Source organism: Macrobrachium nipponense, chromosome 24 (assembly GCF_015104395.2).
Source record: "Macrobrachium nipponense isolate FS-2020 chromosome 24, ASM1510439v2, whole genome shotgun sequence".
NCBI classification, from domain to species: Eukaryota; Metazoa; Arthropoda; class Malacostraca; order Decapoda; family Palaemonidae; genus Macrobrachium; species Macrobrachium nipponense.
The window spans coordinates 19,331,546-19,359,204 of record NC_061091.1 but is presented as its reverse complement, the minus strand read 5'-3'; the positions used below and the strand labels follow the sequence as shown (position 1 = coordinate 19,359,204).

The 27,659-nt window shown below is 37.7% G+C and overlaps 2 protein-coding genes across 3 annotated transcripts in view; one reads left to right on the top strand and one right to left on the bottom strand.

Annotated features, from left to right (window-relative positions):
- Positions 1-1,411: 1,411 nt before the first annotated feature.
- LOC135205503 (peroxiredoxin-6-like) lies at positions 1,412-15,314 on the top strand. Its single transcript, XM_064236229.1, has 4 exons — positions 1,412-1,589; positions 4,419-4,575; positions 4,979-5,193; positions 14,698-15,314. The coding sequence occupies exons 1-4, from the start codon at positions 1,504-1,506 to the stop codon at positions 14,897-14,899; spliced, it is 660 nt and encodes a 219-aa protein (XP_064092299.1). The 5' UTR covers positions 1,412-1,503; the 3' UTR covers positions 14,900-15,314.
- Positions 15,315-15,484: 170 nt separating this feature from the next.
- Positions 15,485-27,659, bottom strand: part of LOC135205502 (WD repeat domain phosphoinositide-interacting protein 3-like) — a 50,660-nt gene continuing 38,485 nt past the window's right edge. The window contains exons 6-9 of one of the 2 annotated variants that reach the window (XM_064236228.1): positions 26,942-27,046; positions 19,158-19,279; positions 18,120-18,250; positions 15,485-15,801 (exon numbers count right to left, since the gene is read on the bottom strand). In XM_064236228.1, the coding sequence (XP_064092298.1) occupies positions 18,144-18,250; positions 19,158-19,279; positions 26,942-27,046 (334 nt within the window). In that variant the 3' untranslated portion in view covers positions 15,485-15,801; positions 18,120-18,143. Of the gene's footprint in view, positions 15,802-15,847; positions 18,251-19,157; positions 19,280-26,941; positions 27,047-27,659 lie in introns of those variants that run through there. The other variant, XM_064236227.1, reaches the window with a different exon arrangement.

Here is a 27,659-nt window from a genome sequence, read left to right as displayed (position 1 = left end):
ACGCCACTGAGGCGCTGCTTGTGAAATTGTGCGCCTCTTTGTGTTTCATTTTCCCTTTGTAGTTCAGAAGTTCTTTTGAAAATGAAGGTTTTGGTCATTTTGTATCAAAGCAGGGCATAAACGGAAAGCAAATTTGTATGTATTGGTGGGAAAGCTGCATCAGACAGGTGTGGCAAGTTTTATACAGATGTGTTTGGAGGATGGAGGGAGATAAGGAGTGTAGCCTAGTCAGAGGCTAGGCCGAAAGAGGCCTTGACAGAGGTGGCGCTCGCGGTAATACTATAGCCTACAACCCTACAACCAACTTTAAGACCAAATGAAACTTTGGGTGCATGATTTGAAGTTTTATAGATGACTTAACTACAATAAACCAGTTAGCCTGACTGCAACATCAACTGCAATTCATTTTTGTTGACATGTGTATGTAGCTTATTAAAAGGTATTGTCCGAATCATTTCATTAGCGGAAGTGTCGTAAGCCAGTTAATTAAGTGAACTTGGGGGGAAAGTAAGTAACTAGTTAAGATGAATCCAGTTAATCATATGTTTGAAACTATGAGAAAATAATATGCATTTGTCTCCGTTTGAGAGTGTTGGGTTTGGTGTTGATCGGCGAAAGACACTGTTGCTTGCGGTTGCGGAGGGAATGGCAATTTCCAGATGAAAGAGAAGGAAATGCCAGGTATTTGAAATAAAATTTTAGTAGACTTACATTGCCTGATATTATTACCTTAAAAGGATCAATCTGCTGTATATTGAGAGTACAGTATTATTTCTAACAAGATTATAAATCGGTATGTTTGTTACACTGACCGGCAACGTTTGCAAATGTAAATAACGCAATAGTGTCGTGAAACATAACTTCAAGTAACCATTCCTTTGTGCTGTATCTTTTTGTAATTGTTGATAAGTTTTAATATTTGCACGTAGTCTCCTATAAGGTGGCATATTTATGTCATCTCTGTGTAATAGCGTATCTTAATTGAATTTTTAATTCCGGAAGACATTGAGACGCAATACCAAAAATAGGGAGGGTCGGTTTACCCATATGATCACATAACAGTAGTATATTTTAGTTATTTTGTATAAATTGCGTACAAGTATGATTTGTTCACGTGTTTACATGTTATTGTTGGGTAGTTTTGGTAAAATTGCGGAAGATAATGAGACGCATTACTTACAGACGTGATTGCTGGGCATTAGCAACCGCCAAACAAGACCTTACGCCCTGCATCGCCCCGCGTTTTGTATAATGCGCAATATGATGGCGGTTTTCGTAAGATTTTATTGGTGTGTTTAGTGAAGAAAGTAGGGGGGTTTGCTGATAAAACGAGAAGCATTACTATTAAAGAATTTAAGGTTGCTTGACATTAGCGAACGTTCCACAACCGGCATATCAAGGCGTTACGCGATGCTTCGCCCTTCGCCCCGCCCATTCGGCCGGTGATCGTCGTCGTAATAGCTACGCTGTTCTCGTCCGTGAATTTTGTATAATTTTTCAAAGATGGTTAACTTGGGTGACGTCTTCCCTAATTTCACCGCTGAATCCACCCAAGGCACGATCAAGTTTCACAACTACATAGGTGACTCGTAAGTATTTTAAAAATTGTTTTGAATAAGGTTTACCACTCGCGCGTGAGGGTGTTATCGATGGCGAATTTAACGTGAATATTTAAGCGTGGTTACGACTCCTTTCGTAAAGGTTACTTAACACAGTTTATGTCAGAACTTCGCAATGTCGCCAGAGTGTCATGTTGTTGTTAGTCTATAGACTGACATGGCGTAGTTTTTGACATTTTTCGGTTTGTACTGTGTACAAATATTTCCTTACCCAAAGTCGCGTCACTTCATCTGCGTACAAATATTTCCTTACCCAAATTCGCGTCACTTTATCTGCACTGTACGTTCATATTGTAGCTAGCCTATATATGTTGTAGAATATCATAAGTGTGTCGTTTACACGGTTCCCGCAATAAGGAAAGCATTGGGTCATTTCATTTACCTAGGTATTGGCGTTTTTGGTTAGGTTAAAAACGGGGCCGGTATTCTTGTGTAGAACGTTAAAGCATTGTTGCTGCAATCCTCCAGTCATCATGCTGTAGCTGTAGAGGAGTATAGATCGTAGTAGGTACCCCTATTGTAAATACCTTTAGTACCTGGTCAGTTCTTCAGTCAAAGATTTAACTTTTAACCATTACCTGCCCTCATATTATCGGTAAATCTAAATACCTAATGACTCCGCGTCGGGTATTTCTTTGGAAATTACAGTCTCCTATATAGCTAGGTAGTATTCGGGTTGCTTGTTAAGAATTTATCATTATTTTTGGGCGGTCCACTGTAATTTAGTAACCCCCAGGGGCTAGTACCAAACACTGCAAAATACATTGGACGCCCCAATCCCTAGTGGATGTTGTATTCTCGCTTACATTCCGTGCAGAGTTTTTCTGTAGAATTACCATATCCACGACACATTTCCACAAAAATAAAGGCCTCTCTCCGGCCCCCTCCCTTAGGTCAGTGTACAGCAGGCTAGGATAGATAGGTATTCTGTCACAATTTGGAAGTCCAGGAGGGCAAAGCTCCTATGATAGGTTAGGTTAGGCCACATCCCTGTCTGAAATATGTCTTGGAAAACTTTTTTTTTTATAGAAATTGAGGTCATTGCACATGATCAAACAATCTGGTTTAATCTTGTTGAAACTGGTGCACCCGTTTCCTGTAGAATTACTGTATTTTTAGTAGGTGACTAAGAAATCACACTTGCAACTGTTCTGCAGTTTTGCTGAATCTAGAAGTTATACCGGCTAACCAATGTTTTATAAGGTTATAACCAACTTTTGTATTAGTTTACATTTCCTAATATATTAAGCAATGAAATTCATAAATACCTCAGACATTATAAACTCCAGTGGCTACAAGAGTATGATTTCTTGATACTCAAAGGTGATAATGGTGACTACCCAATCATTTACAACTTGCCACAGCAATAGAAACTCCCTATGTGTTAAACAGCTTAAAATGCTAAAACAACAATTTATCTATGCTTCAGTATCATTAAATAAGTGAGGAAAACCCAACAGTCTTTGGGGATCAAAGGTGGAAACCAGAGGTTTAGGGTGGGGGAGCCAGAGTTGATGAAAAGCTGGGGAATGAGTAAAATATATCTTAAAAAGTTGTTAAATATATTGAATTTAAAAGAGGCAAGCCAAAAACATGCCAGAGAAATGGTAAAAACCATGAAATAAAAAAATGCCAGCTACCTAAGAATTCAAACATGAAAAGCAGTCCAAAATGGGGTAAATTTAAATATGGGGCGCTAGCCAGACCTAAAACACCTACCTAACGTATCACTTAATTGGTTATTTCCTAGCTCCGATCTGTAAGACCTAGTGTTCTTGAATATATAAACTTACATTAAAATTACACCTTTTTCTAGTGTCTCCTTGAGTGAAATAAGATTTATCACAACGGAATAAGAACTTGTTTGTATAAACTCAGCACACAGAATTACACAAAGCACATCTATAAAGAAAAGTATTTTCCGTAACTAGGTAACTACTTTTTATGAGCTCGTGCGCCCCTTTCCTATAGAATTACGGAAAATAGTACATCTAAATCTGGTACCTTGCCTTATTAATGACCAACAGAAAACCAAGTAGTACCCAAGTCACAATCTAAGCTGACACAACCTAAACTTGCCTAGACAGTGCATAAAACAGTTTAGCAGCTGCGACCTTTTGAATTTTTTTTTTTTTTTTTTTTTTTTTTTTTTTTTTTTTTTTTTTTTTTTTTGTGAGACAGTGTGATTAGAGAACTCTTTCAACAGGCAAATGTATTTTCAATAATACTTTGTTGATTTCACACCTTTTGAGTGCTCAGTATCCACTTTGAATGTAGAATATTTTATTGCATAAATTGGGGATAAATGCAGGTTTAATTCTTATTCTACCAGTGTGTTGTTGTAACCCAACAGTGGCGTAATTAAGGAGGGCTGTCTGCCCTGGTCGGCACTCTGGCATCTTGATGTTAGTAGCAAATTACCTACTATTAAAGCTAGTAAGGTTCCATTGTATGTCTGTGATGTTTTTTTATTTTAACGAAATGAAGTAAATGTTTGAGATGTTAAGTCCGGCCTGGGCACCACTACTACTAGTTGTGCCACTGCAACCAAATTGGTTTGTAAATGTCCAGAGCTTGCATGTCAGTTTTTTTTTTTTTTTTTTTTTTTTTTTTATAACATAGTATCGTACACTTCCAGATCTTTAGACTATTTTGGCCTGATCATTTTGTTTCACCATCAGAATTTTCTAAACCAAAATACACACCAGACTTGTTTACTGAAATTATAGTTTAGTTATTAAGAATAGGATTGGCAGCAGCTGCTAAAAAGTCTTTAATTTAGTTTATTTTTCTTCACAGATGGGGTGTCCTTTTCTCACATCCGGCTGATTATACACCAGTGTGCACCACAGAACTAGGTCGGGTTGCCAAGCTGGCACCAGAGTTTGCCAAACGCAATGTAAAGCTGATTGCCCTTTCCTGTGATAATGTGGCTTCTCACAATGGCTGGATTAAGGTACAAATATTTTATGAAATTTGATTTTTTCCTGTAGTTGACCTCAGCCATATTGAGAATAAAAATGTATATTGCTTAATGTCCATTAAGGTTGACAGTTTAAACTTGGTTGAAGCAGACCGTTTATATATTAATTAAACTTTGTAATCCTTGTTTCTCATAATCATTTGTAGATATATATTAATTTAACTTTGCAACCCTTGCTTTTCATAATCATTTGTAGATATATTGCCGTAATGTAATTCATCTAGTGTACTAGTACTCTTGGTTCTCTGATTTCTCCCTTGAAAATCATTGCAAGTTTTAATTGTACAGTAAGTAAGCATCTCGTGAAGACTTACAAGCACCAGATTCTGCTCAGAAATGTATCAACTAGCTGCTTAATGTCACAAAATTATTTCAGGACATACAAGCATATAATAAGTTGTCTGGTGAGTTTCCCTACCCAATTGTGGCCGATGAGAACAGAGATCTCGCTGTTAGTTTAGGGATGGTTGATCCAGATGAGAAAGATGCTGCTGGTATGCCTCTTACCTGCAGAGCTGTCTTTGTTGTGGGACCTGACAAGAAGCTGAAGTTGTCCATTCTGTACCCAGCTACAACTGGACGCAATTTTGAGTAAGTGATTTCTTCTGTTGTAGTATTTGTTAATATTTACTCATGCCTTATGTTAGTAAGTTGAAGCATTCATCAAAATGTATTGAGATTCTGGAGACTTGATTGAAGTTTCACGTACCAAGTAATGAATATGATTAGTTGGGCCTGTAGTTTAACTGATTCATTATTGTATATCATAAACATATTTTTCTCTCATGTAAAGGTTTTGATGTGCAAGATCTAAATTAACAAAGGTGTTAGTGATTACTTGGCAGGGTGCTGGTAAGTGGAAACCATCATTAACTGAAACTCGGTGATTTATGGGGCTTGTGACACTGAGTTACGGTTAATGGCGCCGATAACTGGTTAGTGGGCCTGTTAACTATGTTTTGGCACCATATGGTGCCGATAGCCAAAACTGCCTGTATGGCGCCAATTTAATGGCGTTACACAAGCAACATAAAACCGGATGACCATTAACAGAGTCCACCGATATCCTGGCAGACTGCCTGTAGTATTGAACAAACACCATAAGCCGAAACGCCGGTAACCGATCTTGGCTCTCCATACGACTCATTTTACTGGAGGTCTTAAGTTTTTGTCAGAATTTTTATAATACATATGTCATCACAACTGCCATGCAGTTCAAGGATTAGTCAGACTTAAGGGGGCCGGCCAGAACCTCTATATATGGAGGTATAGGGCGAAAAATGCAAAGTCATGAAAAAATTCATGGAGCTTCATATGGCAATTGAGAAGGTTGTCAAGGTTTTCCTTCTGTTTTTACCCTTATGTAACTTTTATAAGGCGTCTGCTTCATATTTAGCATGCATATTCAATTAGTGAAATCCCTTTCAGATGCTGTTGTGCGATAAGAGATAATTATATTGTAGAGGAAGAGCAAGGCCTGTTGCAATTTTTTTCATGAGAGCTACTTATTATGGACCATTGGTAATTGTTAAAGCAACACTGCTATTTCAGGACATGAAACCTGAAATTTAGTTGTAATTTGGTAGTAACTGAAATGAATTGAAATATACGTAATTGGAATCCTTGGTTACTGAGACACTATGATGTAGTTCATGGCCAGTCTACAGTAGGTTTTGGGGTTACCAGGTAGCAATTTGGTGGAAGACAATGCGACATTCCCACTGCATCTTTAAAATTTGGCAGACTACACAATTTACCTCCTGCACTGAAGTAATAATAATGGTTTTCTGATTTTAGTTCATAGGCACTTTGGGCATTCTGAAAAAGCATTTTAGCACGCAACTAGACTGAATTAAAATCTGCAAATCTGCAGTGACCCCCTCAGCTGTTTGGAGGAGGATGATTGTTGTGTGTGTGTATTCACAGCAGGTGTTATTAGTTAACAGCTTTCCAAGTGTTTCGTCCAGCTCCAGACAATTGTCCCAGAGTACTTTCTGCATGAGACTCATTGGGAATGATTCACCTCCCTATACTATTCATTGAACCTGGTGGATTTTGAAGGTGCCCTGATTTCTAGTCCTATCATATTGCTGCTTTGTCACTGTTTATCCTCTCTCTCTCTCTCTCTCTCTCTCGTTTTCAGTATTACTTTAACATCATTTTGGACCTTTCTTGCCTCCCTGAAAAGTTTATTGGTTTGATCCCTGAAAAAGGAGGGAAGTTCTTGAGATTTCACTACACTGACTATTCAAACTTTACTTCTACTCTCAAACATTAAGTGTACCTTTCATGCCTTGTTAATGCAGTGTCCAGGGCCTGCTAATTATGGTACAGCTATGCTCAAATATGAGGGGACGACTTTTTGTCTTCCCAAAATCTGACTGTGTAACATTGTCAAGTACATAGTGTTGAAAATATATTTTTTTTTCCTTTTCCATTTCCAATGTCATACAGGTCAACAAGTTTGCAAATTCACAGCTAGTACTATTTTCCCTATGGTTATATAAATATGATCCTTTTTGTGTGCTGGTATAATTTGTAACATGTGATATTTGAAAGTGTTTTTTTCTCTCAACTCAAAGTAGTGTGATGATAAGCTTAGCGGTGCCATCAATGACAGTGCACTTGCTCCTGTGGCTGGTCAATTTAACTACCTCTCCAGCATTATAACAGTACACCTAATAAGCTCAACAATCATAACATTTTCAAAATAGGAATATGAATTACAAGTTTTCTTTGAATGTTGAAGCTTTATTCTGCATTCAAGCTGCCTGTCTGTTGCCAATTGATTTATAGGCCTAAAAAATAATCTCTGCTTTCTGAGATGTACTCTGTTACATGTGAGCACGGGAACCCTGGAAGGCCAGGGAATACAGTGGTCCCCCCCGTATTCATGGGGGATGCATACCAGACACACACACACACACACACACACACACACACACACACACACACACACACACCCTGGGAAGAGTTGGAATCCCTATAAAGATGCTTTAAACTTCGTTTTGTTAGTTAAAACCCACTAAAAAATTTTATACCAAGAGTTTTACCACAAAAAGTGCATTATATGGTGAAATTGTTAAAAAAAAAAAAAAAAAAAAAAATTGAAATATGTAGATATTTCTCATAGAAAAATACCTCAAATATGCAAATTTTTTGCGAATAATGCGGGGGAATGTTCCAGAGAGAAATCCGTAAATACGGGGCCCACAGTACATGCATTGATGCTTGCACTTCTTAGATCCAATAGGAGAAAAATTAATGACAATAGGAGAAAAATAATGAACTGCAAAATACACACCCAAAAACACAAGAAAGCAGGATAGGAATCAAGGACTTAGCAAAGGAAACCAGCTTGGGAGGAGAGCAAAAGCAAAAATCCACTCTCCAAGGAGGTAAGACTAAATGCGTCACAGGGTTCAGGCGGGGTTGCTGACCAGCTTCCACCTCATCTATACTTTAGATGCCAGATGCCACAGATTCCTTGCATATACAATTTTTTTTAACTGGTTTCCAGCTGGTACCAGAACTTTTATCCTGTTAAGACCTCAGGTTTGTTTGCTATGAAAAATACAATTGTTCATATGCGAAACAAACCTTCAGTTTCTTAACATTAGGATCAATACTCGGCACCAGCTGGAAACCGGTCAAGTTTAAAATAATTGTGTACGCAAGGGACTATTGGCATCTGTGCTTGGTCATGAGACATGTGGAGCCACCCTCATACCCCTCTTTAACTCGTGACCCCGTTAGTTATTTTCTTACCGCCTTTAAGAGAGGACTTGCTTTGCTTCTGTCCTTTTAAAGCCGGTTTAGTTTGCCCCCTGTTGTTTTGAATCTGTTGTTTGGAACTCCCGGGCATGTGAACATGAAGCCCTCTCATGCTTAGAGACTTCCTGGATATCAGCCGGGCTCGCCGACGCTCGAAAACGATGCCAATGCTAATAGAGACGAACTTACCTCTGTCTTAAGGGAGCCTTCATCTTGGAGATCTAGACGAGATTCTCGCTCTAGATCCGTGAGCAGAGAAAGAGTGAGACGTTCTCGTTCCCCTGCTGACTATCTGGGATCGAGCCAACAGCGGCCAGCAAAGATCAAAGAGACCGCGGCCGTAGGGGCAGGCGGCCGTGGAATTCCGGGCCGTCTGTCAGAAGATAGAGGCGAGACAACATCTCTCGTGACGGAGAGTGGTACACTAGAGCCGGAGGAAGGAGAAAACCAAGAGTTTCTGGCCTCGTATGCAGAGGTTATTGATTTGATTCGTCAATTCAATAGCCTTTCGGAGAAGACAGAAACACCGGCCAGTATGCTTCCTCCTGGAATTGACATGGCGTTTGGACTAAAGAGGGATACCAAGGTGTCGTATGAATTGCCTTGTTTCGAGTCATGCGGAATCGGTCCTTGCAACACTAGCGCAAAAGATTGCAGGGAGGGATAATTCCTTAAGATCTAATAGATCATTTAAATTTATTCCCCCTCCAATGATAAAGCAAAGGAAATATTATACGACACCGAAGGTCCCTTTGCTGTCTAGACAAATGAACCCTAATGTTGTAAGGTTAAGGCCTGGATTAACCTTGGATCAGGTTAAAATGGAGTGCCCTTCGATGACGTACCAAGAGGCTGCTACGTTAAAAGCAAACACTTCTTCTGTCTTTCAGGCTGCGTCCTGGTTAGACCTTTGGTCAACAGCAGTGGCGAAAATTGCATCCTCGGAAGCAACAAGGAAAGTAGTGGATGAACCATTGTTCATTAGATTACTACAGTCAGGGTCCAAGGCGATTGCGTACCTGACAAACGTAAGTGCCAATGTTTGGGCAAATATCCTGCTAATGAGGAGAGATGCAGCATTGGCTAGACTAAGCCGCAATGTGGATTTGGATTCCTGTTTAGCAATGAGGAATGGGGATATCTTGGAATCGCAACTACTGTTGCCAGAGGTCATACTGGAAGAGGCAATAGATAGAAGAAGGATGGACACTAACGATAGGTTGGTGCAACAGGCAGTTAGGAAAACCTCTAACAGTCAAACTACTCCTTTGGAGGGAAGACAACAGCAGATGTCTCGAAAGAAGACAGTGAGACATAGCATCCCTAATAGTCACAAGACCCTCTTCCCCAAAGAGGATAAATCATCGGCCCTTTCACAATAGAAACAACAGAGGAAGGGGCAATAGGGGAAGAGGGAGAGGCTCAAGAAGATAGGATGGGCGCCTCCCATCACTCGGCCACACCAGTGGGGGGTTGCCTGGCAAATCACTGGAAGGTGTGGCAGGAACTAGGGGCAGAGCAGTGGGTGGTGGATGTTCTCAGGATCGGGTATTTGATTCCGTTCGAGGGTAACCCCGCCCCTGACAGATCAACCATTACCCCACGTCACTTATGCCCACAAATCTCAGAAGGCACTATTCTGCCCAGGACGAAGTGAAGAAGATGATGGAAAAAGGAGCTGTGCAACAAGTATGCAGTCCGACAAAAGGCTTCTACAGCAGGATTTTCCTGGTACCCAAAGCCAACGGGGAGTGGAGGACAGTAATAGACCTGTCAACGCTGAATCTGTTTATAAGGAAAACCAGTTTCAAGATGGAAACTCCGAAAACGGTTCTACAAGCAGTCAGAATCGGAGACTTTATGCTGACAGTCGATCTAAAGGACGCATACTTTCAGATACCAGTCCATCAGTCTTCAAGGAAATTTCTCCGCTTCAGTCTTGCAGGGCCGGGAAAGCTTTCGAGTTCAAGGTCCTGTGCTTCGGATTGACAACGTCTCCTCAAGTTTTTACGAGTGTTCACACCCTTGTGTCGGCGTGGGCGCATGCTCAGGGGATCAGGCTAATAAGATATCTGGACGATTGGCTGGTGATAGCAAAGTCCAGGGAGAAAATTACTCAGGGACAGGGCGGCCCTCCTGCAGCTTTGTCACAGCCTAGGTATTGTGGTGAATCAGCAGAAGTCGCAGCTGGATCCAAGTCAACGTTTGGAATATCTGGGAATGGTGATAGACACAACACAAGCCAAAGTATTCCCGACAGACCAAAGAGTAGAGAAATGCAAACAAGTGGTGAATGCCTTCCTGGGAAAGCAGACACAGCCAGCAATACAGTGGCAGGTGGTGCTGGGAATCCTAACCTCCCTGGAGAAGCTAGTACCACAAGGAAGGCTACACCTTCGGTCCCTACAATGGAGGATGAAGGAGTTTTGGTCACCAACAGTAGATCACCCGTACGAGCAAACCCTTCCCTTGTCGGCAGAAGTGAGGAAGACTTGCTGTGGTGGGTGGACGACGACAATCTGACAGTGGGTGTCCCCCTTCAACAATCCTCCCCAGACCTCTTGCTGTCTCGGATTTGTCACTAGAAGGCTGGGGAGCCCCATATGGAGGAGTTGATGGTGTCAGCAAAATGGAGTTGCAAGGACAGAGAACTCCATATAAACGTGCTGGAGTTGAAAGCAGCTTTCCTGGCTCTACAAGAATTCAGGGAGAGAGTAAAGGGACACTCAGTGGTATTGATGTCAGACAACACCACAGTAGTAGCTTATATAAACAAGCAAGGAGGCCTAGTTTCTCGGCAGTTACATGTGATGACAGTTCAACTTCACCAGTGGGCTATAGAGAACCTGGTAGACATCAAGGCCAGGTATATTCCGGGAAAAAGAAATATAGTGGCCGACAAGTTGAGCCGCAGGGATCAGATTCTGGGAACGGAGTGGTTGCCCTACACCAACAGGTAGTGGACAGGATGCTCATGTTGTGGGAAGGACCGATCATAGACCTATTCGCAACCAGGTACAACAAAAAGTTGGAAGTGTATTGTTCAGTAGTCCCGGACGCAGAGGCAGTAGCAGAAGATGCGCTACAACACCCCTGGGACAATCTGGACGTGTACGCATTTCCTCCATTTTGTCTAATCCGTCAGGTTCTGAACAGGGTAATGCGGTCTCAGAACCTCAAGATGACCCTGGTAGCCCCGTTTCTTTGAAAGCAGAGTGGTTTCCAGACCTACTGGAACTCCTAGTAGATTGTGACCCAAGAGAGTTACATCCATGGAGCAACCTTCTGTGTCAGCCTCACGTGGAGAGGTACCACCAGTCGGTGATTAGTTCCCTATCGCTTCACGGGTGGAGACTGTCAAGTATCTCCTCCGAGAGCGAGGGTTTTCGCAGAAAGCAGCAACTCAGATGGCAGGTAATATCAGAAAATCATCTGCGACAGTATACCAAGGGAAGTGGTCAGCATACTGTGATTGGTGTCGTAGAGGGAACGTGTCTCCACTCGGTACCACTATTCAGCAGTTAGCAGACTTTCTGATATATCTCAGAACAGAAAAACATATGTCTGTATCTGCAGTGAAGGGGTACAGGGCTGCTCTAGCCTCAGTCTTACGAATGAAAGGAGTGGACATATCGTCTTCATGGGAGTTGGCCATGCTGATGAGGAGCTTTGAACAGTCATGCCCACCAAGGAGCTAAAAGCCCCAGATTGGGATCTGACCAAGGTACTGAGTAGTCTGACAAAACCCACCTACGAACCACTAAGGCAGTCCACGGATAGGAGCCTGACCCTGAAGACAGTCTTCTTATTGGCCCTGTGCTTCAACCAAAAGGGTGGGGGAGCTACCATGGCCTCTCATATCTCATAAAGCACTCGAGAGGTTGGAGATCAATGGTGTGGTGAGTTTGTCCCAGAATCGTTTTTTTTCCTTGGCAAAGACCCAAAATCCAACAATAGTAGACGGCAGATTCGACTCCGTTACCATACCTTCCTTGGCAGACTTTGTAGACAACGACAAAGCCGAAATGCTCCCTGTGCCCCGTCAGGGCATAAGGGAGTACTTAAAGAGAACAAGGCACCTCAGGCCGGGGTGCCAGAGGTTGTTCGTAAGTACAGGACGGAACAAGAAGGAAGTGTCCAAGAATACAATATCATTTTGGCTAAGGGAGACGATCAGAGATGCTTATACTGCAAGAAGACGAGGGTCAGATAGCCAGGTGGGAGCTAGAGCTCATGACATCAGGGGTGTGAGTGCTTCCCTGGCATTTAAGAAGAACATGTCTGTGGATAAAATTCTGAAAGCTGGCGTGTGGAAGCGCCAAACAACTTTCACCTCATTTATTTGAAAGATGTTGCCCATAGATCCTTGGACACCTTTTCCTTGGGTCCAGTGGTGGCGGCCCAACAAGTGATATAGTTCATCCAGTGCCCCTGGCGGTCAGTTTGCGTCTAGTCTAAGATGAAGGTATGAAAGTAGAATGAATGGGATGACTGGTCTTTTTTCTTTACTACTTTCTTCCTACTCCTTTAACTACGGGCAATATGAAGGAGAGTACCGTCATGTGCTGGAACGGACTAGATGCAGGTGAGATGGTCAGCCATACTGTGAGCTATCTTAGCTGATGATATACTTTTCAGTAGCAACACACCCCTCTGGATAATAAGGAAAAAAAGAGGGTGAAGGTGGATCCAGTCGCAAGGGACAAGAGTAAACAGTAGAATGGTATCTACACCCAGTGGGAGGAAACCAATAGATCCGCTTATATCTTTGGTCCTAGGTTCATTGTCCATTCTCTTAGAATTTCCCTATATATTCGGAAATGGATAAGGTGGCAAACTCCCAGTCAGTTGTAGAGACTTACCTCCCTCCAATAGTACTAATGTTAAGACCGAAGGTTTGTTTCGTGTATGAACAAATACCAAATTTGTAACTAATTTGTATTTTTCATAACTAACAAACCTGAGGTCTTAACAGTTAAAGGCCCACCTCGAACCACCCCTCTAGCAGTCTACTAAACTGGGTGGGTTAGAAATATAACTGATGGGTCACAGGTAGCGTGGGCATTCTGGGTATACATGCCCCGTGACCTGGTATAGATGCCATTAGTCCCTGGATCTCACAAGTGTAATTTTAATTCTACCGGTTTCCAGCTTGGCGCTAGTAAATCCTAATGTTAAGACCTCAGGTTTGTTAGTTATGAAAAATACAAATTAGTTACAAATTTGGTATTTTTAATCATGTGTTAGTATTTCTAATGTCAAGGCCTAACATATACTTGTTTTTTTAACTGGCTTAAAATAAATATTATTTTGTCTGCCAGTTTTTGGTGTATAATTTTATTCATTCATAAAGTAACTTGAAGCACAAGAATGAGATAATTTCATTTGCTCTCTGGCCAGAAATTGTTAATGTGAATGCTATGCCTAATGTATTTATAGTAAAGAAAGAAATCTAACACACCTAGGCTTAGGAACTAAACCTTAGCTTTAACAAAAGAACAATTGCATAGGTGAATATCTGCTAGCAAGCCATTTTTTTTCAAGTGCTTAAGAAATATATAACTGATCATTTTATTTAACTCCAAATATTCCTCTAACAATTAGAAGGTAAATTAACTCTCTCTCTTCTCTTTACTTATTTTGTTAGTTTTTAAATAATGTCAAGACTTCACTCTTATGAAGTATATTATGGCCTTTATGTATGCAATAATAGTTTTTGCATTAAAACACATTAATTTGGAGCATGTTAGGTTGCTAGTTTGTGAATTTTGAACGAAATCCTATGCAATCTTGTTATATCACTTAAGAGCAAGCTGTACCTTTGCAGTGTATTATGTTCTCTTTTATAGAAAAATGATGCTGTAATGTATGCGGCTTAGAGCTGTGGACATTTTTCCTCCACAACTTATTGTTGAGACATTTATGTATACTGGTATGCAAGTGCAGAGCAAACCTTATTTCACTAGCAAGTTTCTTTAAAGCCCATAACAATTTTTAACTGGTAGTGATAATTATGCTGAGATTACTAGCTGTTTACCTCTAATACCATAGTAGCTTATTTCCTTAACTGATAAAATAGAGTAAGTTGTCTTTGCAAGTGTGACAAAGTAGTCATTTTACCATTCCACTGTTTGTAACCACTTGGATTATAACTGGCGTATCTGAAGTAACCAAGTGGGTTTAGTAATCGCATTTTTAAATTTATTATAGTACTTACATCTTGACTGTTAGGTTCCATTACTCAAGATGGTAACATGAATTTTTTTGGTTTTTACTGATTTTTTGGCGGGGATGGCAGTTTTAAATTTCTTTTATTTGCAGCGAGATTCTGCGAGTCATCGATTCCCTGCAGTTAACTGCAGTTAAGAAAGTCGCTACACCAGCAGATTGGAAAGATGGGAGTCATTGCATGGTTATACCCTCTATATCAAGTGAGGAGGCCAAAACTTTGTTCCCAGAACACAAGGTTCATGATGTTCCCTCGGGCAAGCCTTACCTCCGCACCACTCCCCATCCTAAGTAGAACAGAAAGGCTGGTTTATCTGTTTGATTAGTGGTTTCATGAAAACCTATTTGAGAAAATTTGTATTTACAGTGGCCGACCTTTTCTGAGTTTTTCTCTGAAAAAGTTCAATTTAAAACCGAAGCAGAGTAAGATTGGGTTTGGAGGGATATAGTGTCGTAACTAACTTCGCACAGTTTGTGTGTGGGGTTCGATCAAATGACAAATTGTTTAAATTAAAGTTTCTAAATTTTTTTTAATGGATAAAATTTCTAAAATACAGTTTTTGACAGACTTATAGCTTGTTACCATTCATAACTTTCAGTTACAACCAAATCTTTTCTCATAAAAGTGGCCTTATTACTGTAGTGTTAGCATTCCAGGTTCAGATTTTATTTTCTGTATGAGTATATCCAATAAAATAATTATTTGAAAATATGTATTTTTTACCTCAGATAAGCTAAATTGAATACCATTGTTTATCTAATAGCACTGACCTCATAAAGCAGATCTGTCCTGTGGCTGCTCTACAAAAAAGACTCCAGTCACTTCTTAGATGGCTGGACAAACCATCTATGTCATTAGGTGGTAAAATTAAATCCCACAGAAGATATCCTGCACCAATATACTTTAGTCTGGCATTGCCTGTCATTGGTATACTTAGTAAGATGTGGGAATATAAGACCTGGTCATAATTGCTTAACACTCACAAGCATTAGTTTGTTAAACCTGACTAGATTTGTAGTGCTATATACAAGTAAACAAATGACTGGCTATGAAAGAGACTTGGTGTAAGGTTTATTTCCTGTGAAGTTGCCAAGTAACAGCACGGAAAACAGCAGCTGGCAATGCGTTTATCACAGAAGCGTCGGTGAAGCCCAAATGGGTGAAAAAGTAGTCCAGCAGCCAAGAACCTAAGATTCCTAATAAGTAAATGTAAATGTCAGGGGTTAAATAATGAAACAAAACTGAAAATCACATTATAATAACTTGCATCAATTCCCTTAGAAACATTGAATTAATCTCAAATTAAGCTTTTCATAGTTACCAAATTGACAAAAATACAATATACGTATAAATGGAATCAATGTAGTGACCAAATAGCGGAAACAAATTAAAAGAATGCAACATCAGTAAATGAGTTTATATCCAATATATAAAAAGTTTATATCAAATCTGAGCCCATCCCTTATGCTTCATAATGCCCAACAGTTTATTAATTTAAAATATCAGAACTTCCAACCGTTCGGTCTAAATATGCATTCTACAACACACCCAAGATTTCTGCAAGTTACCGTAAATACTTTTATGGAAAACAAGGTGTAAATAAGTACAGCTGGTAAATTAAGCAATTATGTTTCCCATTCAGTTTTTCTTTTGTCTTAAAACTGACATAAGTAAAATATATTAAATCACCAAAATCCATAAGCAAAGGCTACATGAAATATATATGACTGCCATGTGCTAGTTTAACATAGTAAAATAATGGAACAAAATATTACAACCAGTTCCAATTCAATACATCTTAACTTAAGATCTTGCTTCTTTGGCAACAAAGTTCTATCTGTCCAACCTCCAATTATCAAAGAAAATATACAGTATATATATATAATAATAATAGCTTGCATATAATCCTCATACATACAATAATAACAATACCTACTCTATATTTCTACAATATTTACACCTTGGACAAAAGCCTGATAGTCTCATGGAAAAGATTTGCCTTAGTATCTACTTTGTGACACATATACTATCTAACCTGGATGGATAACATTCAAATTTTCTTACAATGAATTTTTAACCAACATAATTTGTACTGAATGATCAATATATGAGGCTATCAGTCAATTAAAATTTATGAAAGGCTAATTGAAATACAAGTATCAGAATACAAAAATAATGCCATTACATAAATTTCAACATTCAGTATTTTACTCGTGTCTCAGTCAAATAATGCACAGGTTGCACTTTGAAATTAGCACTTCCTCAAAGAACCATAAAGTAGAACCAATACCTTTGAATTGAAGAAATCACAAAATTATGAAAAGACTTAACCAATAAGTTCATATGCTTCATCAAAAATATATCAGTGGAATTTAAGGAAGTTTTTCAAGGACAGAACAGCTCCAGCATTTGAGTAAAACAATATTGAAAACTGTTGCAATATCTAAGGAATTCAAGGTACGATTGTATATAAACTGTGGCAAAGAACTCAGAACATGGTACATATCTTGCCAGAAAATTGTTCTTTTTTCATGCAAAATGCTTCAACTATTCCACTACTCCATGGATTAGTAGATCACTAGTAATCTTTGGTGGTCACCAACCTTATGCTTCCCTGAGAGCAGATGGTACAAATTAAAGTAATTTTGATAAAGCTTTAGAAAACCTATAATTTTTTGTCAAGTGATACACCATAAAAAAACTACATTAAAACCAATAATGCTCTGGAACCTACTAGTACACGTTTAACAGTGCCAACTTCACAAATCACAGACTGTCCCTTCTTAAATGCAATGACGTTCTAATCCTAATCATATATTTACGGAGCATTAGGAACTTAACTGTAATGTGGCCTAATCACAAATATTTAAATATTAGTTCAAAATTGGCAACAGGCACATGCATGAACTTTATATTCAAAACACTATTCAGAGCTTCCACCAATCAAATTCGCATAACATCAAATCAAGTTAACCAGACCAGATAAGTTTTTGCTGCATAGCAATGGTCCACAGAATTCTTCCTTAAAAGCAGGTAAAAAAAATCACAGTGAAAAAGTGGATGGAAAAATTCTACCTCAAAATGGAGAATAAGAAAAAACTGATGAAAAATGAAACAATGATGCTATGGCAAAGGGGACACAGACTACATTTATTATTGCCTAAATGCAGACCTCAATGAATGCTGCATGTAAAATGTAAAGAACATCATACAATTATCCCAAGAAGGCAAACCATCTCAAACAGGAAAGAGCCAATGAGAATGGAGAAATAAGGCTGACATGAACGAGACTCAAATATGGCAAGACATGTATCATGGTCAAGTTTTTCTATTCCCCATTGCTAGTGCTTGAAAGCATATTCATCTGAAGAATATTTTCCTGTATATATACTTATAATGTATAAGCAATACCAGTTTACTGTAATTATATGAAGATCAAGGAAGAATTTGTGTCAAGAAATATAAAATCCATATTCACTGCCTCAAGAAAAGTAACAAGCAATGGCTGCTCTACCTGATATTATGTGGCTGCCCAATACTATGCTTTATCATCAGTCATTTCTAAAAAATGAGCATACACTTCTCGAGTGCTTTCCCCTTTTCCGTTGATGCTAAACTTGTAGAAACTGCCATCTGCACATATTGCTGTAAAAAAAATTACACCTTAGTATCCTAGTACGTATACAAGTACATTACTTAAAATTATAAACCAGTTAGAACAAAAAGGCTTCAGGTTCTAATAATTTCTGTAAAGGCCTTATGTCCAAGACTTTTCACCAACTGTTGGCTGAAATTAGCAGCTACATAAATTGTAAACCTGTTAATAGTAAACTTGCGTTCCTAGTACTCAGTAGGACTGGGTGAAGTGTTCAAATGCAGTCGACCCCTGACTATTAATGGTTTAGGATTCATGGATTGACCGAGTCAAAAATTTTTCTGTGGAACATTAACTCCAATTTCATTGTGTATTATTCAGGTTCACATAAAATTTACTGAATTTCAAATATTAATATTAATGTAAACACAGCAAATTATCAATACATTTTTTTAAATGCTCGCCAAACGATCTACCAATATTATCCCTATCTAAATCAAAAGAAAATGGTAAAGCTTGAATACTACAGTATGAAAACAAATGTAAGAGCCTGAATATAGGGATACTAACTTGATTAGTTTTTGTCTTGATAAGAGTAACAGTTATAGGAGTATTCCCTCATAGTTACATGTAAGCCATATATTTTTAAGGGTAGTGTTGTACACTGATCTTTATTTGGTGTATAAATTATCAAAATTGGCATCAATGACTATTTACGGGCAATTGTTGTCCCTAACCCCTACAAATACTGGTGGTCTGCCGTGCACCTATTCTCAAACCAATTTGAAAAATTAAACCATACCCTACAAAAGCTCTTGCTAAGTTAAAGCAACAATATCATTAAGAACAAATGATGTCTCTGAGCAAAAAACCTGATAAAGTACAACATGAAAACCGGTATAAAAAAATTTACTTAAAACCCCGATACTTTTAAAAAATCTCTAAACTCCAACTTACCTATGACAGAATTGCTAGATGGACCAAAGGCACATATACACTGTGATCCTCCAGGGACTTCAAACTTGCAGAAACTCCATTTACTACTGAAGTACTTTGGTAAGAAGGATGCTGATGCTAAACTGTTATGTGGGAAAAAATCAAATCTTTTAAAGACACCTCTGGCATATACAATAAATCATAATGTTTTTCTATACGAAGACCATCAAATATAAATTTAGCAACCATACAAGACTAACAACCCAGTCATGAAATATATTCTGTAGCCTACTAAAGAATTTCATAAGTAGAACAAAATCAAGTTTCTTAAAATGATCTACAGTTTTATGCACATACAGTAAAGGAATATCTAAAATTACACAAGCAGACTGATTAACTTAACATTGAATTATCTGATGTCAAAGTTACAAAAACCTCATCATTCATGACACATGGCTCACAAGACATTTTAGAAATATGATATTTCCATAATAAAATTAATTTTCATACAGTATATCTACTTAAGTACATAATTATACATAGCTACAGTTTCTAACTTGCGTGACAGCCTTTATCTAAAAATCATGGTAGCGTTTCAACAGTTTAGTGTTAGTGACAAGCCCTGTCCACTTAACAGAAGTGTAGGAACAACTTAGCAAACAACCTCATTATGTTTGTGCCCTATGTCCATAAGAGGGGAGGCGGGAAGGCTCTGATTCTGTAATTACATGGTAAGTACGTATATATGAAACTTGGATTTCTTTATGAAAATGACAAATTTTCTAAGACAATTTGTATTTTTCATAGCTACAAACCTTTGGTCTTAACAGTAGGATAATTTCTAGCACTTAGCTGGATCCGGTTAAAAAGCAGATGAAAGCAAGGAATCTTGTGATATCTGGCAACACATGCGTAGATTGGGTGAAGAGTGGTCAAGGACCACGCATCTACGCCAGTCTTTTCTTTGACCGCCTGGGCGAGAGTTGTGTTTACCTCTCTTGGTCTTTTCCTAGTTCATTGCCCGTTTCATTTCTTCTAGTGTGTGTGTGTGTGTTTTTACCTGGTATTATGGCTTCTTCTGCTCCTTCTCGGCGTCACTTACCAAGTAATTACAGAGGTGAATCCCACATTGATTGGGAGTGGGATGAATGGACATATTCTACTCTAAAACATTAAGGTATGATAATGACTTTGGAAAAAATGTGCAGTACAGGTAATACATCTTTGGAAGACAAAAAAATAAAAAAAATAAAAATTGTCAGAAATGTGGATTATAAAGGTTGTGAGCAGCAGGCAAACAGCAATGGATTAACATTCCTTGTGAGACTAAAGAGATTAATTCTTTTATAAGTATGCCAATACAGCATTAGTAACTATCTTCTTAAGTAAAAAAAAATGCTTGTGTTGCAGAAGAATCTCTGAACCAACAATTTTGCACTCAAATTAATGACAAGGAATTTATTCTTTTCTTCAAATAATCAGTAAAATAGATACACTATCAAAACCTATGCACGCACATACGTCATCATCAACTTCATATGAGCAAAAGGTTCTTTCTTAGACAGAATACAGCTAAACCTGATTGGCTGGCTGGCTGGTTGCCATGGAGATCTGTTATCCAATGACTGACCTCTTCTTCTGTTCTATTTATGGACATGTCATGACTGCACTAAATTTGAATGTTACCATGTTCGTGATCAATTGACTACTGATGGCAAAAATTACTCAATAATTTAACAAAAATTCTAACTTTAATAATATAGCGGTATGAAAAATCAAACACAGTGTGCTGTAGTGATCAAATGTACAACTGCAAACTGATGGTGATGACATAGTGACAATAAAGAAAAACTGGGTCAATAAGATGAAATGTATTTTATACAATGTAGTCTTACTTATTGTTGAAATTCACAAGTTGAATTGTAATTCAACTTGTGAATTTTAATGAAAGTAAGATCTATAAAATATATTTCATCATATCAATCTTGGAGAGGGTTGTTCTTTACTGTCACTTTGATCACTAAGACGCACTGTGTGGGATTTTTCATACTGCTATATTATTAAAGTTAAAAGGGTTAAATTCTTGCTTTCAAGAATAAATTATATAAAGCAAATTATTGGGTAACTGTTGCCATCAGCAGTCAAATACTCACGATCATGGTAACGTTCAAATATGTATATTTTTGTGTTTTACCAAATGTTTTTATTAAAACTAATGTGTCAGTAAATACATGGTCTTAATTGTCCCACTATTTTATTATAGATAATGTTAATTATCTCACATTCATTTAACAGTGTATTGTTAATATAAATAATAAGCTATAATGAATAAATAACTATAATGAAAAAACCTGAAAAAAAGGATAAAAAAATGCTTTTGTTGCAGAAGTGATGTTTAATTATGCTTCTGAACCCACAGTTCTAAATTCCAAAAAATCCCAAAAACCCAAACACAGGATTGCGTAATTGTACATGTTTATTAATAAGATTAAAGAGTTTAAATAATAATTATGGAGTTTGGAATAGAAAAATGTGCCTTGGTCACCATACAAAAAGGCAAAGGTGACAAGGCCTGAAGGGATAAAACTACCAGATGGGTATGGCATCAAACACATAGATAAAACAGGATACAAATACCTGGGAATAAAAGGCGAGGATATAAAACACCAAAAGATGAAGGACACAATCAGGAAAGAATATATACAGACTTGAGGTGATGCTCAAGTCAAAACTCAACGCCGGAAATATGATGAAAGTCTGAACTACATGGGAAGTACTAGTAATCAGATAAAATGCAGGAGTGGAGTGGACAAAGGCTGAACTCCACAGCATAGACCAGAAAACAGGAAACACATGACAACACACAAAGCACTACACCCAAGAGCAAATACAGGCAGACTACACATTACACAAAAGGAAGGAGGGAGAGGGCTACTAAGCATAGAGGACTGCGTCGACATAGAAAGCAGAGCACTGGGGCAATATCTAAAAACAAGTGAAGACAAGTGCCTAAGGAAAGCATGGGAAGAAGGACTGATAAAAGTAGAAATATATAGAGACAGGAGAATGACACAGAATGGAGGAATGGTGCAACAAACCATGCACGGACAGTTCATGAGACAGACTAAAGAATTGGCCAGCGATGATACATGGTAATGGCTACAGAGGGGAAAACTCAACAAGAAAACAGAAGGAATAATAACAGTGGCACAAGATCAGGTCCTAGGAACCAGATATGTCCAAGGAACAATAGATGAAAACAACATCTCACCGATATGCAAGACCTAGCTTGCAGTAATAAGTGGTACAAACACCAACCATAGGGAGTGATAGAAAATGATCAGACAAAGATCCTCTGGGACTGTGGTATCAGAACAGATAGGATAATACATTACAATAGACCAGACCTGATGTTGATTGACAAAATCAAGAAGAAAATATCACACACTGATAAGTATCAAGACCTGAAAAGAAATAAGAAGGATATGGGATATGCCAGTGGAAATTGTACCCATAATCATAGGAACACAAAGCAGGATCCCAAGATCCTTGAAAAGGAACCTGGAAAAACTAGATGCCGAAGTAGATCCAGGACTCGTGCAGAAATGTGTGCTACTAGAAACAGCGTACAGTGACAAAAGTGATGGACTCCTAAGGAGGCAGAATGCAACCCAGAACCCCACACTATAAAGACCATCCAGTCGAAAAGGATGACTATGATAGACATAAAAAAAAAAATTGATAAAAAAATAATAATTAACATCTGTAATTACAAAATTAGTATGTGATATGTATTTTAAACAAACAAAATATCTCTTTTATCTTTCGTTTAACTTGTTGAAGAGAAGCTCAAAACCAGAGCTGTCCAATATGTCAATTTAATGTGACAGGATGGGAGAGTGTTGAGATTAACAGGTCAAAGAATACTCTCACTCACTCTTTATTCATAAAAAATTTCACTTCCTAAGTAAGGACAACTCTCTCTCTCTGAATTGATTTAATTTTGCTTTTACCATCTAGAACTGAAAATGCAGTTCTAAAACATATAAACATAACTAAGAGTTCTATTAATCCAAATAAAAAGCACTATTTCTTTATGAAACGGAATTCAGAAACATGAAGAGGCACAAACTCTAGAAATAAGCATTTACTAGCATTTTTAGAGACTGTGCCAAACTTATGAGAAAATTCACCTTGCGCAAGGGAGTCTGGAACCTAACCTTGTGTAAATTCAAGGTATGACTGTATTGCCTAACTGGAATTGGATCTGAATGCCGACCCACTTGAAGGGTCTTAAGCAGCCTAGAAAATCCAGGAATCATTTCCTGTGCAACCGGTCCGTGTCAGAATCATTGGAAGAGATGTCACTGCAGGCCTGCCATTCGTACAATAATTATCTTAAATGTATGATTAAACTGTCTCTGGTACGATGTACGATACCTTCAACTATCTCACATTTATATGACAATTCTGGGAGTTTAGCTTTCCTAAGACTAAAAATTTAACAGCCATTTTCATCAAAATTTAATTTCCACATGAATACTATATACCCAAGATAATTTTGGTAGAAAAATGATAATTTGAAGTATACGTAGGATAACTTGGTGCACTCTTAATGAGACCTTTTCCATGGCTGTCTGTTGATCCTTGGGATCATGCCATGGGCTCGACTGAGGGAGCGAGCACCCGTGGACAAACTACACTAGCCTCCCTTGGACTTGGTATGCCTTCTCTCATGGTTGGGGAGCAGGACAGTGACCTTGGTCTAGGAGAACCGACAGGACAAGTAGCTACCTCCTCCACTTCACTGCACTACACTCATACTGCAACGATACTTACTACTAGATGGTTCCTTATCAAATCTAGATTCTAGACTGACAATGGCAAAAGGGTCAGAAGCAAGGGGTCCAGGCACTGGAGTAGGGGGATAAAAAGTAGGACAAGGATTAGAAGAAAGTCAACAAAAGGAGTAAAATGAACAGCAGGCTAACTTCTAACCTAAGTTAGGCTACCTCCTAACCTAAATTAGGAGTTGTGTATAGGCTGCTTTCCTCTTCCTATCCCTTTCTAGCTTGTTTAGGTGAGATCTAAGAAATTCCACTTTTTCTCATCCCAATCAAGACATTCAGCACAAGTTTTCTCCCTACTACACTCCCTCCCGTCCCTTACACTTACTACAGCTATATGTGAATTATAGCAAGATTTAGACAATCTGGTTTCACAACTTTCACTACAATAGCAAAGGCTAGAGTAATTAGAATAAGACAAAATATGCAAATCCTGCTCCTAAACATAAATAAGTTGACAAAGCTTGCAGGGTATTCAAAATTAAACAATAATACTTCACCAAATCCAATAATACAACCAAAAACCAATGAACAAAAGCTGCAGCCAATCCCTGATGTTCACTTGAGCACGGCAGAAACAGAATGAGATTATCTGCTAAGTCATTCCTACACTCCCAGTAAGTGGGTGGGGCTTGTCACTTACACTAAACTGTTAAAAGCCACCACGATTTTTAAATAAAAGGCTGCCGTGCGAGTTAGAAACTACAGCTATGTAATTACTTGGTAAGTTACTTATATGAAATTATAATTTTGAATAGTGCAAAAGAGTATAATACAGGTAGTGTTCAAGTTACGATAATCCTATTTTACGATGGGGTTAACAATTAATACCGGTAAGACAATATTTAGAAAATAAGTATTTTTATATTTTGCGCGCAGTGGGCGCAGGCAGTAGCGTGCAATCAGGCAGCGACAGAGACCAAATTACAATCATCTAACTTCTTTACCTCCATATCTTTATACCATCTTCTAAGTTCAATAAGTTTTTAAAAATTTCAAGAGAATGATGAAAGTATTGTCTTAACATTATACCTGTTGCGTAAATGTGCACAGCCATAAACAACCGAGCAAGAAACCACTTTTGTTTGCTAATACAACCTAATCCAATAACACCATCAGTTTTGCTTGTATTTCAACCATCTTACAACAATAAACACTTACCGCAGTTGTTATAAATGATGTTATGTAGAATAGGACTGATATAATTTTATGTAATAACTTTACTTGCTTTGAGATTATCATGACAACATACTTTTAAATTTAAATGCAATATGTAGCTGAGGCTGATAAAGTAATATTCAGACTGCTCAAGACTAATATCGTGCAGTGGCATCACAGCTGTGGATAAAACTGAGAGAAAATTCTAATAAAAACTACTGGGCTTGAAAGAGCACATTTTACTGTTGTTTCCACACCAATAATAGATAAAGAACATAAAGCTTGTATTACCAATGAAAACAAGTGAAAACAAACGAAACTGCTGGATTTTTATGCAATCTATTAATGAAAATAATAATTTAGTTCACAATGAAACATATTAAAATCAAATTTCGACTTAAAAACAACGTATAACAAAAAAGACTTTGTTCCATATAAATAAAGTATCTAGATATTCATTTATGCTAACTAGGAACAAGAACATTCGCTGAGAATTGAGTTAAATACGACTACTATGTTAGTATTATATAATACGATAATATGAGGATACATACAATATCATTGGATACAGCAAAGTAATGTATCACTTTTAAAAAAAACTTCATGGAAAAGATGCATACTTATTACGTTTGTATTTTATTATTATACGTAGCTATCAGCAAGCCTGACACCGTTCAATAATCCCAAAGTCAGACTGAATCTGATTCTCGTTTCTTGTTCAATTTCTTTTTGTACTGATTTATCATACGATCTGATTCTCGTTTCTTGTTCAATTTCTTTCTGTACTGAATTATCATAAGTCAGAAAGCATTGAACCTCCAGGATTAGCCAATATTAATAATTACTGTACCGATATGTAGTATAGAGTATACTTTAGGCTAGGCTATTGTATATACATACAATATATCATCGTGTACGCTAGGCTAACTCTTGTTAGTGTTATTCAATTTCTTTTTGTATTGAATTATCATAGGTCAATATGCACTGAATAGAGAAAATTAGCTGATATTAATAATTAACATACCGTACATACATAGAGTAACTAAACTGTGTAGTGTAGTCTAGTTATATACCTGAAGATGGTACCGATCACCCTAGTGTCGGCTAGGCTATATTTGAGATACGATATTTTCAACAAACAATGGGTTTTATGGAACCTAACCCCATTGTAAGTAGGAGAATACCTGTACACGGATATACCTTAGATCTTTCAACTATTATCTCATTGATTAATGTGTTGTAATTGAAGATCTTTTATCATCACCATCATTTACATTATTATGCGAGGTTTTCCCTTCATAACATTCACTGCATTCTTCTCTGTTTTGTTCAGTTAAAAGTCTGTATTCCAATTTATTTCAAGTCTTTATAAGTAGATTATTGATTAAACTGCAACACTAACTGGGGACAAAATGATGCAAACTTGCAGAGAAAGTTTTTTTTTTTTTTGTAATACAAGCCAATACCTTGAAATTGACTTGCATTCCTGATTTTAATGCTAAAATCAAATCACTTCACCAAGTTTTTTTAATGGCTAAAGACAGCACAAAAAACTAAAAAAGCAATGTCTCCAAATCACACTGCACAATGAAGCCAGTAGTCAATTTTGCTGAGAGCAAAGGAACCCCAACTAAGAGTAACTGGATGCCTATCGAAGAAAATGAGTTGTAGTTTCTTTTTTTCTACTGAGGCATAAGTAAAACTGAGCAATTAAAAGCAAGCATAGAATAAAATCCAATCAAATAACTTGGAAATATAATGTATGTCAGTTCCATTTACAAAACTTGACAAAGAACTCACCTAGACTGCTTATTTTTCTTGTCTTCATCTTCTGTTGAAAATACATGCACAGTGCCATGATCACTTGAAACACACAACAATGAAGAGTCATGACTGAAGTTAATGCTGAAATATAAACAAGATTTTGAATGATTGGTGTCCCCAAACAGTATAGTTTACCTGATGAGTTACTATTTTATATGGTCAAAGAAATATCCTCCCATGTCAATGTAACCAAGTTATAATCCAACACAGATAACTAAATGTCCTTATCCAGCACAAGCAGAAAGGAAAACATGAAATGAAAACTAGGAATGTTAAAAGGCCACCTTACACAGACAGAGTAAATAAGGAATATGAGGTACATTATAGAAAGCTGGAGAAAATAATTGAAATAGCTGGTAAGTGAGGACAGGAACTTTTACCTTAGAATAATTCTATCCAATGCCACTGCTTATCAAAGACAGCAACAAGGAAATAATTGTTATAGTTTGTTTAATGTCAATAAAGGGATGCCACTGTGAAGCAATTTGTACATTTGTATGAAAATATCTATCTTATTTCCCAATGTCTTGTCTACCTCCAAAGGTGAGCAAAAATATTTAATTTAGCATGACTCAGTATCTAAATGTTGACCAATTAAAATCAGAGGAGCATGAAAAGTTATTTCTGCACGAATAAATAAAGCACGTGTAGAGTAATTTTTGAAATAATAAGCATTAGTGTTATTTAATTTAGC